Source organism: Phoenix dactylifera, unplaced genomic scaffold (genome assembly GCF_009389715.1).
Source record: "Phoenix dactylifera cultivar Barhee BC4 unplaced genomic scaffold, palm_55x_up_171113_PBpolish2nd_filt_p 001539F, whole genome shotgun sequence".
NCBI lineage: Eukaryota > Viridiplantae > Streptophyta > Magnoliopsida > Arecales > Arecaceae > Phoenix > Phoenix dactylifera.
Window position 1 is genome coordinate 9,661 of NW_024068848.1, and position 11,992 is coordinate 21,652.

Genomic DNA, 11,992 nt, shown 5'->3' on the forward strand with positions numbered 1-11,992 from the left:
TATTCAAAAGAGCGGGAGACTGCGGCCGCAGTCCGGCCGTCCGCCGCGACGTTACATGTAATAAATATAGCTGCCTTGCGACATATTATCGTTATAATACGAGTGGGAGATGGGATAATTTAATTATGTGCTTCGTATTCCTAAAATTGGTCATTTTTTGGTTTTTTGCGCTTAAAGCCCTTCTAATTTCCACCGTGCTTAAATTAAAAGAAAACAATGACAAACGCAGAGTAGGGAGAGATGTGGATGGTATTTACGTTTAAAACACTTCTAATTTCCACCGTGTTTTAATTAAGAGAGAACAATAACAAACACAGGGTAGGGAGAGATGTGGATCAGTCCGGCCTCCACTCTAAACCAATCTACCTACATACATACATACATAAATGGAAGCATGAAGATGAGTAATTGTGCTTATCCTCTTTTAACAATAAAACTCTAAGTATACACAGAATGGTGAGAAAAAAAGGGGAACAAAAAAAAAGAAACTGATGAAATCACGCCGGGGAATTTTAGGTCAAAATGGATTAATTATGCAGTTCAAACGAGAAGGTAATTTCGCTGATTCACTTGCAATTCCTGGTAGCCATAGATTGCTGATATTGAGAAATGCACTCCAGTTATATGCCACCAGATAACTTAGCCCATAACTTTATCTTTGTGCCGTTTACGTGTTATCACGATCTTCCAGGACTGCCAGGATGCAGAAAAGTTATAAGTTCAGACATACTCGTTGCTCTCATAAGTTCAGACAATGCACATGCCAATTAAGTAGCGATTCAAAGATGGTTATCATGATTTCCTATTTTGATCCTTAGTCCTATTCACTTCCTCGATCCTACAATGATAATCAAGAATTGGCACAACATATGAGACGACGATAAACGTTGCTTGAAATGCAGCTATTTTTCAAGAGAAATTCAGCTATTTAATATCCATCCACCACCATATCAACAGCACGGCATGGAGCAGCAAGTTTTTTTTACTTTCTTTAAAAAAATAAATTAAAAAAAGAAGAAGAAGAAGAAGAAGAAGAAGAAGAAAAGTTTCTTAAAGGCTTGGAAACGTTGAAAGATTGCACGCTATCAAAAGACCACTTTGCGGCCTCTATTTTGAGAAGAGGTATCGACAGATCTTTATACGGCTTAAATTAACCTCATGGAAAACTCACTCTGGTTTAATTTAGAGGATGTCACACAACTCCCAATATTTTCACTTTGGAAAGATTAAGTGGCTGAGATTTTTTTCACGAAAAGAGAATATCATGGACTTTACGGGACAATGAAACCCCCATTCTCTAAGGAATGAACCATCAACTCACATAGCGGGCGTATGTTGGCAATAAATGTAAAATATGCGCTCGAAAATAGACAAAAGGAGAAGTATCGTACAATTTACACCTTATGAAGAGAGATTGTTTGCCCTCACAGCATCCTTCACAAGTAGCTTGGACTCCGAATTTATCAAAAACTAATGTTGTTTAGATCAAATCATATTTACTCGGCACCATCAAACGACAACTCATTTTCCTATTAAACGTGCAGAAAGAGCGGCCCAGCACCAAGTGTTAATAAATTTTTTTAATATATAAAATAGAATACACTGAACAAGCGTACCTCCAACGATGAACAATGAGATTAGATTTTATCCGTCCATCCAGAAAAATAATCCACATAAAGGACAAAGCTAGCAAGAGGCAATCACGCAATGGACCCCGTGAATTACATATGCTACAAGAGCAACATGCAAGCCAAAACATCGCAACTTGCAACCATCCGAAAACATGGCAAGTTTCGCCGAACAATGTCCAATTTAGATATATAAAGATCAGCTATCCTGGCCAGCTAACAAGCCCATACGAAGTCGGATAACGCCAATCTTCCACATTTTGCCAGCCACCGATCAATATTTTAACAAAAATTTCGAGTACAATTTGAGCCGTGGAAATCGTCATTACACCAGCACGAGCCGCAAGCATTCATGGGTTGTCTACAGCCACTCGTTCATACATGCAGGGATCATTGAGTGCCATCCTGACGGCGGTAAAGAGGGTCCAAAAATTCCACACTACAACTATCAAATGCACAAACATGTGCGAGGATCAGCTGCCAGGATCTCCCTACTTCTAAGAGCATCTCTAGTCTTGATTAATGGATCGCCATAAAATTAGAACCAAGAAAAAAATTACAAAGGGAACAAACCCTTTTTTATTCTGAAGGAGAACAAACGGGGCAAGTTGATATCATCAAAATTTATGCTTAAAATACCATGAAGATAATATCATTTTCAAAAAAGAAAAAAGTTATTTAAGACAATTTTTCAAAAGGAAAAGAAGAAATGAGAGAACAGACTGAGGTCACCTTATAACTGCAGGCTTTTGTCTAACAGAGGCCTCCGAGAGTTAGGCATGAACTAAGCTAAGCTTAGGGTTAAGCTTGATGTAACGTATTAGCCAGGCACATCATGAGCTCAGATAGCCCAGCAAACTAAAGAGAGGAATAACAAATTGTATATGGAAAAAACTTTATTGGATTTTCATTACCAAATAACCCAATCAAGCAACAAAAAGGGGGAAAACCAAAAATAAAGGTAAAGATTATTTCTATATCATTGTTCAGGAGAACTTCGATAGAATGATGTATATTTACCAGCAGTCCAGCAGCTCAGACTTTGCTAAAATAAAACCATTGGCCAGATATTCAGAACAGATCTTTTCTTTTTTTAGAAAACGAAAAGATTAGGATGAACAACTTCAAGAAAAGTAGCAGATTAAAAATATTCAAAATAAACTGACAGAAGTCCAACTGATGTAACATGGAAATAACTAGCACATATTTACTGAAAAGGCTACAATCCAAGTATTACATGCAGTGAAACTGAGTTCCAACTGGAGGGGCATGCCATTATTGGTGGATGCTAAGAGTTGTTCAACACAGATGATCACTTCTGTATCACCTCAACACAGCGTTGGTCAAATCATCTGCCAAGAATGAGTCTCTAGGTCCACTATGAGTGGCATCCCGCTCCAATGGAAACTCTTCTTTCCACCATGCAGTGAGCCTAAATCACTCCCTTACTGAAACTGTTATCTAGTAAACCATTTTGCCGGCTCACTATAACATGAAAACGTGCGCTAAATAGTAAAAACTTGAAATTCTTAAGGGTTAAAAAAAACCCTCTGCTGCAGAACCAGCACGAAACAATGGAAGCCACAGTCAACATAATACTAATGTTGAGTAGCTTTTGTTCAACGTTTCAGGTTGCTACCAGCTAAAACAGAAATTAGTATTGTCCCAACCTGTCAAAATTTCAGACTAGAAAATCTAGCCGTGCCGCCATACAAAACTTAAGAACCAAAGGGCACACATAAAGGCCTAAAATATTGATGCTACAGCATTCTACAGAGTACATCCCAAGCTACATGAAATTCTAAAGTCTACAAATAACCAAACAAAAAAACACAATCCATAGATCATCTAGTTCGGGTTTCTAAACATTACATGACTCTGATAGCACTCTAAATAAGCAAACTAGCAAGCCGGAGCTCAACAGTCTGAGAGACCCTTCTATAGCATCTACGGAACCTGGCACAACCTTGCATCCCAGTAACTAGTGAAACCTGTAATGAAAAATGTCTATAACAAAGTTTAGCTGGAAGAAACTGGCCTCTTTCCTACCTTGCATATGGGTGATATCGACCAGCACCACCACCATAGCCTGCCCTACTACCATACAGTCCACCAGAGCCATAACCAGCACTTGGGCCAGAATCATATCCACCACCATAGCTAGAACTTCCATACCCACCAAATCCCTCGTCGCCACGCCCATAGCCACCTAAGCCCCCTCCACCATATCCCCCACCAAACCCTCCATATGATCCAAGGCGACTGGAGTAACCAAGAGAAGATTCTCCTCGGTAACCCCCTAATCCTCCACCAAAACCACCATATCCACCACCAAATTCACCACCACCAGCACCATAGCCACCATAACCACCAAACCTACCACCAAGACCTCCAGAGGTCCTATAGGAAGCCGGGCCAAATTCGCCGCCACCAAAACTGCTATAAGAGTTGCCAAAATCACCAAAGCCATCACCAAAAGAACGAGACCTAGGTTCACTACCATATGCATGAGGTGGTGGGTTTGAGGCTTTCTTTGGTTCAGCCTTCTTGATCTCCACCTACAACAAAGCAACAGCATTAACCTAATTCCTGTTACACAGTCTAGTAAGCCTCGTCTCAGGAATATAATTGAACCTACAGTAACCTTAAACCTAAGAACATAATAAATTTGACAAAAATCAGTGATATACGCAAAATCATATGAAGTATAATAGCTCTATAAACCACAATGAAACAAAAACAATGCATGACAGGGAGCACACCAAAATCAGGTTCAGTTCCATATCCTTCATATAAGGTTGCAGAAAACTCACCTGAGAACCAGCCAGATCAATCATATTGCCCTTCGTTAATAAATCATCTACAACTTGTTCAGAATCAAAAATAATAAAGCCAAAGCCTCGAGGGCGGTTGGTTGCATGATCACGTATAATCTGGTGATCAACCACTTTCCCATATTTTGAAAAGAAATCCTTGAATTCATCTAATCAATAGATAAAGCACCAAAAAGAATGAGCAGCAAGCAATAGAAACATTCAGGAAGTGTATAATATTTGCTCAAAAAAAACATAATATATAAACTAAATTACCTTCTGTAACCATTGATGGGATCCCACCAACAAAGATCTTTTTTGTTTTAAAATCCTTCGATTGCACAGAGCCTTTTGGGATGGTTCTTTTGATTTCAACCTGTAGGTCACAACTCATCAGCTACCAAGTGTTTAAATATTTGGAACCACAACAATATTACTTTACCTCCCACATTAGCATCCAGCACTAGCTACTGAAATACATGCATAAGAAACAGTATAACATATAAAAGACTTGAAAATGATCAAGCTAAAGCAAACTCAAAAGAAAATGAGGAAAAGAATTAACAAGCAAAATTAAAAAGAAAAGAATGCAGTACGGCATCCAATCAGCAAGATGTATGGCATATATTCTATTGTTACGCAGATGTGCAAGAAGCATGCAGTCATAGTTTACAAGGCTGCAACTAATGTTATTGCTAGAAGAGGAGGAGGAAGAAGAAAGGACTGACATAGAGGCGTTCTAGTCAGTTGCAACTAATCTCCCATCACTGAAGATGTTGTTACCTAGCCCGAAACTTCACCTACAATCTCTTTCTAATAACTCAATTGTACTTTTGCTTAAAGGAAAATTGAAGAAGAGGATCTGGTGCCACTTAAGTATACAGCTCCTAACATGGAAGGCCAGACAAAGCCTACAAATAGTCGCATAATACAAAACCATATTTCTAAGACTTAACCAACAAATCACAATCCAAACATTTAGCAAAATTAACAATGGGTCAAAGACAGCTTAAAGTAATCAGTGCAAAAAAATGATTTCACAAACATTGGGGATATGTTGCACATGACCAAAAATCAATAAGCACAAGCCCATAAAACAACGGGATGAACAATACATGCTGGATTACTTGGTGAATAAATAAAAAGACTATACATGAAGGCAACTGCACTTCATCAAAGAAATTGCTAGAGAGCAAATTGCTCGAGCAGGTTAGCTAGAAGCAAACTAAACCACAGATGGTCATTATTTCAATCAAAAAAAATGTTCAGGTTTGCAGAGTTTCTGCTTCCAACATTGATCAAGACAAGCTGTCATCTTGTAAGCAAAAACTCCAATGCAATAAAAACGTTAAAACCTTTTATGATCAGAGTTCTCTTCTCTTTCCTACAATCAGACCCATTTGAAAAATGGCTTTAAAGTTTCTAAGCTTCAGAGTCCAAGAATAAGTAAACTTCACAGGATTTCTCACTTTGCTGGAAAGTGCAATTTTAGAGACACATGTAATGAGAAAATATATCCCAATAATGTTATCTATTTTCATGCGTGTGGAACAAGTTGGGGATTTCAGAAGCACTAACTGACTAACAAATGAAAAAGAGATGGCAAGCCATGAAATGCCAATATCAGAAATTCATAGATATACCTGTCATTAATGCACGATGGGGCTACTATTAAATTCAAAGTACAATTCGTAATGCCAAAGAAAATGTGAAGGTTATGTTGGACAATGAGATGTGACGTGTGAAAGATACTTTTCTCCTCCACAATCATGATGGGCTAACCATGGATCTCATGCTCCAACGTTAGCATAATCAACTGATAGGTAAGGCTACCATTTCCTAATTTTGAAAAATTAAACTATCAATAACTCCTAAATGCTTTATTTCTTATCTTTTGGATTATTTGAATGTGTTTTAAGCTTGAGAATTTCAATGTGCAGATTGCTTTGTCAGCTTACCTCTTCTTATGTTGTGGAAGGAATTGGAGTATGTAACACATTATAAAGAATCTTAAGAGGAAGAAGTTGAAATCTCAATGAGCAATTGCTCATGTTGATATCCATGGCAATCTCAGACTTGTTTCAAGGACAAAGAATACTCACAAGGCCCATACCAATTTTGGGATATTATTGGTGATGAACTGATGATGTTTGTTTGGAAAAGGCCACAGAATTAGAAATAGCTAATAGTTCACTGGGTGAACCTATCACTACACCAAAAGGCTTTTTTATGTTAATTGGTATAAGGATCTCACCCAACAAGAGGTGGGAAGGAATAATTAACTTCAAAGAATGAAACATTTTGCCATTTTTGGGCAACATAATATTATGTAAGTATGTATATTTCTTTTTATAGCTTTATCATAACAAGTGCTTGTATTTCAATATTTATATTTGAAGTTATTCTTTTTGCGTTTTCATGTTCAATATAATAAGTCAAAAGAATGAGTATATTGTCTCTTTTGTGATGTCACACATTCTAACTTATTTGCTTGTCTTATACAGTGAAGGGAATGGAGGTGCAATGTTGCCATTATATTTTGTCTTATTCTGATCCTTTTTGAAATCTACACGAACAAGAGATGAATGGATTTTTGTTCTCAAAATGTGAAGAACAAGTTCCCCCAAATTGGTAGCTTATTTTTTTTTATCAAACATGGGAATAAAAACTGAAGCACTAGTACACAAGAATGTGAAAATCTATATCATTGCTAAAGGTTTTACATGTTAACTTTTCAACTTTTTGTTTTTATATTCGCACTTTATTGATGAAAATCTTGGTTTTCAGTTGATGAAAATCTTGGACATTTGCTTAATTTTGGAGATATATAGGTCATATATTATGACAAAGATACTAGTAGTAAGGCAAAAAATACAACATCAGCATTTTAGTTTAAGATAATATCTGACTAGTTTGTTGCAGTTGTCCTAGATGTTATACTCTTCTGGTTGTAATCAACTATAAATGAACAAAATTATCTTGTGCAGCTTTCTAAGGTCACTTAGCTAGCATTCTGCATCTCAACATACAAACCAAACAACATAATTGTGTGATTAATAACAATGGATGAATGTCGATACTAAGTCCAATACTACAAAGTACTGCATCATGCCTGTATAATTCATACTAATAAGTTCCAACTTGTCAACAAAAGAAGCATCACACAAAACAAAAGTAAAAGATACAACATATTAATTTTTCTATTCAAAAAATTTATATGATTTATTTATTAATAATAATTTTTCTACATATATCCGTATCCAATTTTTTTCCACTTGCTGAATCGAATACTCAGAAACTTCACCTATCTGATTCTCATGTCCATGACACTGATGATAAATAGTAGAAAACTATTAGCAATAGATGAAGGAAATAATTGATAAAGACTCAGTAAAGCGTCTGAGCATCCAAATTATGCAAGTAACTTCGAATATAAAATGAAAACGCATCCGCATGAGATTTTAAAGGAGGGGAAAAATGTGTTTCATCATACAACTAATTTCTCAACTGGAAAGCACCGGAAAGAATAAGCTAATAATTGAATCAAGCTAAATATAACATTCTCAGCTTGCAAATGACATTTACCTGTTTTCCATTGATTATATGGGTATCCTCAATTACTTTATCAACAACGGTAGGATCAGCATAGGTGATGAAACCAAAACCCCTTGGTTGCGATGTGTATTTATCTTTCATTATCACATGGTCTATAATCTCGCCATACTTCCCAAAATGCTTTGTAAATGTAGCTGTTATGGGGAATAGAGATAATGCAGTTTCAGGAGAAACATTTAACATGGCATGTGGATATTATACAAATATCAAAAAGTACTCCAGGAAATAGATAATCAACAATAACCACGCAAAACATAATAGAAAATACAACATAATCACAAGAAAATTATGATATCCAAAAAATAAAAGCATATAATATTGATAGAATCAGCCCAAAATTTTAAATGGTCTTGATAAGGAAAAAAGCATAAAGAAATTATGCCCTAGCATATTAGTGGCCAACAAGGATATATAGTACAACAAAAAAAGAGGAGGAAAACAGGACAATTCAAACAAACACTACAATATCGAGTAAGCAACAACATTGTTGTGGGGTGTTTGTATTTGCCAGGTGCGGATAAGAGGATCATTTCTCTATGAAACACATACACGGTCATACAGAAAATGGAAATCTTGAATTAAAAAAAAAAAAGTGGGATAGGATATGGTAGGGATATGAGACCATAAGCATGTTCTTTTACATATTAAAATTTAATGCATGTCATAAACATTATATATGTGTGGTTTATTAGACATTCTACAGTTTAAGGCTTTCAATGCTCTCCTTCCATAAATTCTCTTTCCCAGTAAGGCACACATGAGAGAAGAAACTGTGCATTACATGGATGTTAAGACACATGATGTAAAAGATAAAGTGACAAAATAAATTGTGATTGTACAGCAATAAGTGAAAAATGCCTTGGGCTAAAATAGAAACCAGGTTTTTCTATAAATTAAAAAAAAAGAGATAAAAAAAAGATCAGGCGTAGGGCTATCAACAAACTAGAAGCACCATATAAGTAAAGCCACTGGAAATAACAATTTGAAAGGAGTGTATTTGACACCAAGGCTTCAGCGTCCTGATGGAAAGAACAACAACAAAAGCTGTGCCCAGAAATATGGTTTAAGCCTTTAAGGCTATCATCTCCTTGATTATAAGTATATTACAGCAAAAATGGCCTGAAGGCGGATGGGATCCTTAAAACTGCAACAAACAAACCAATAGACACAATAGCCTAGCATAGCTTGCTAAACCCAAAAAAAACTTAAATGGTGTTATATCCAACCACATAGACCAACAAAAATTGCACTGGAGATACAAAGAAGAAAAAGAAAAAGAAAAACCTGTATTTGGTTCATCAAAACTTAATAAATGACTAACATTGAAACAAGGTTACACAGGCAGTAAAAGCATTGATAGGGAGAATAATTACCAAAGTCAAAAAAAGGGACAATTTCACCTTCTGGAAAATGGTCAACATCATTAGAGTAACAGAAGAAGAAATCAAGCATTGAACAAGGGCCAGATCTGTGAATAATTATAAAGTCAGGATATCAAAGTGTAATCAAGGGAGAAAGACAACCAAATCAGGAACGACACATGCTGAGGGCAATCAACATCATCTGAGTTTAGATCTCGACAACACGGATCCATCGCACCGAAATCAGGCATTAAAATCCGATTTATTAAGCAAAAAAAACCGATGAATCATATCACAATTAAAACAGCTCGACGTGCTTACAACCCTTCCAATATTTCATTTTTTCTTGAAAAAAGGAATTAACACACGAAAACCGCATGATAATAATAGCAATGAATCCACACTTTAGTTGACTGGAATTAAAAATATCCAAAATTTATATGGAAGAAACCCTAGAGGAATGAGGAATAGCACAGGAGACTCACCAATGCTCGTGTCCTTGGGAAGTCCTCCAACAAAGATCTTTCTGCGGCCAAAAGAGAAGATTTAAGAGGAGGAACGCGTTAGAGACCCTCTAAACGAACCGCAAAACCGGGATAAAACGATGGATCGAAATCTTTATTGAATAAAAAGAAAAAAAACGACGAATCGATAAAGATCTCACCCGGGGCTCGCTCCGTCGTGCTCCCTGGCCTTCGCTTCGTCCTTGGAACCCATGGCGGCCACCGGATCTCTGGAGCAGAGGCTACGGTTTTCGAGAGGGGGAGGGAGGAGAGCGAGATTAGGGCTCGGGGTTTCGAGGGCTGGGATAGAGGCTTGGGGTCCGACGCCCAAATGGAGGAGTCACGACCGCCTATGGCAACCACCAGGTCACGTGTGATATTTTCCTTGGAATGCTTTCCTTCCGGAAGCTTCCATCTTGCTGAGATTGATCGTGTTTATCGAATGGTCGGCATAGACGGCTTAGCGGTCGTCCGGTCGTCAGCCTTTCTTATGGCTCTGCCCCATTAATCCACCAGAAATAAATAAATTTGGGTCGTGTCTTTTTTTTTTTTTTTTTTTTTTTTTTGGGTAAAAAAATAGGAGGGGAGGGGGAGGGACCAGCCCACCCGCGTAGCAACCCCATTACTGAGCCCCCCTTCCACTAGGGAATGTTCGATACAGGTCGCAGGTTTCGCGTGCCTTCCCCGACCCGTGGGCTCACCCCACTGGGTTCACCGCCTCACGTGTGGGTACGTCACCCCAGTGCCACCTTGGTACAAGTGGAAGGAAAGCATAACCGCCAACAAGCCAGCCGGGCGTGGGGCATCCGGTCCCCTAATTTAATCGACGCCCGTGCGTTTCGAACCCGGGCAACTTGGGCGGAATTATCGCCCCCTTACCACCAGGCTACTACCTTGGTGGCGGGTCGTGTCTTTCGTAATCGAATCAATTACAAGGGATCCGAAATTAACCCGATTATAAATAGGCCAACGGGCCATTAGATTTTAGGATATAAAATTATATTTTAGCTAATTTATGCTTGTATCCTAAATTTCTAGGTTTACCGTGATTATGATAATATATTTCTAATTAAATTTGATTTCTCACTTATGATCATTGAATGCTATGTTTTGCTTTATTTTTAGTTATATATAATTAATAAATAAAAAAATTAAATGAGTTTCTATGAAATAAATAGGTTCGGGATTTATATTTTTAGCCTGATTATAAATGGGTTAAGTATGGATCCAAAGTTTTTTGAACATGAACCTGCTTCAATCTGACCCAAATCCAAACCGACCCAACACATTGATACCTCTAATTATGGTTGAGGCAATGGGGATAAAAAATATGAAAGCTAAACCCTAGGGACACTATAAGAAAATCTAACACTTGAGAAAATCTGAATGGTTTTATTTATACTATATAAGAAAAAAATAACACTTGAGAAAATCTAATCGAACTTAGGTGAAGTGGGATCAAACATGAGTTATTACCAATCTCCAATGATTGTATCAATCACACTTGTTGATGCCCTCCTTGGGGCAAAAAAAAAAGGCACATGTATATAAATGATCATGAATTAAGCCTTGATGCATAGTGTATGCGGTTGTTCGTACTATTTCCAAATGATATTTCTCACTATCTAAATAATATAAAATAACAATTTTTGAAAACAAAAATATTAGCATTTTTAAAGTCATTTCCAAACAATCAAGAAACCCTCAAAATGTATTGTGTAGCATGGACTGATTTGTAAGGGGGCTCAAGGAATATCAGTCCACGTGGTAGTTTGCAATGCGAAAAGTGTGAATTTTAAGATTTGCAATTTTGCATAGTTAAACTAGTACGAGGCACTTATAAATTATAACAATATAAAATATACTATATAATAAATTTTAAATATAGTAATTTAATTTTATTTACATATATAAATAATAATTTATAAAAAATTATTTCATGTATAATTTATAAAACAAAATGAATTAAAAATGATAATGAATGGGAATTTCTTGATTTAATTCAAAAAATATTTTAATGCATTATGTGATGCATAGTAAAAAAGTATTGACCATAATAAAGTAATGATAGA

The 11,992-nt window shown here is 36.6% G+C and overlaps 1 protein-coding gene across 1 annotated transcript; it reads right to left on the minus strand.

Moving 5' to 3' along the window:
- Positions 1-3,346: 3,346 nt before the first annotated feature.
- On the minus strand, positions 3,347-10,320 carry LOC103702689 (heterogeneous nuclear ribonucleoprotein 1-like). The gene is made up of 6 exons (XM_039122480.1): positions 10,082-10,320; positions 9,903-9,943; positions 8,027-8,190; positions 4,718-4,817; positions 4,442-4,611; positions 3,347-4,186 (listed from the first exon to the last, which is right to left on the minus strand). Exons 1-6 carry the CDS (start codon positions 10,132-10,134, stop codon positions 3,674-3,676), a joined length of 1,041 nt encoding a protein of 346 aa, XP_038978408.1. The 5' UTR covers positions 10,135-10,320; the 3' UTR covers positions 3,347-3,673.
- Between the last annotated feature and the right edge of the window lie 1,672 nt (positions 10,321-11,992).

Bases quoted from the DNA above. Each gene is read 5' to 3' on its own strand.
- LOC103702689 (XM_039122480.1), bottom strand. From the start codon at position 10,134: ATGGGTTCCAAGGACGAAGCGAAGGCCAGGGAGCACGACGGAGCGAGC. The intron at 4,818-8,026 runs GTAAATGTCATT...TGTGACCTACAG, and splicing joins ATATAATCAATGGAAAACAG to GTTGAAATCAAAAGAACCAT. The intron at 4,612-4,717 runs GTAATTTAGTTT...TCTATTGATTAG, and splicing joins CCCATCAATGGTTACAGAAG to ATGAATTCAAGGATTTCTTT.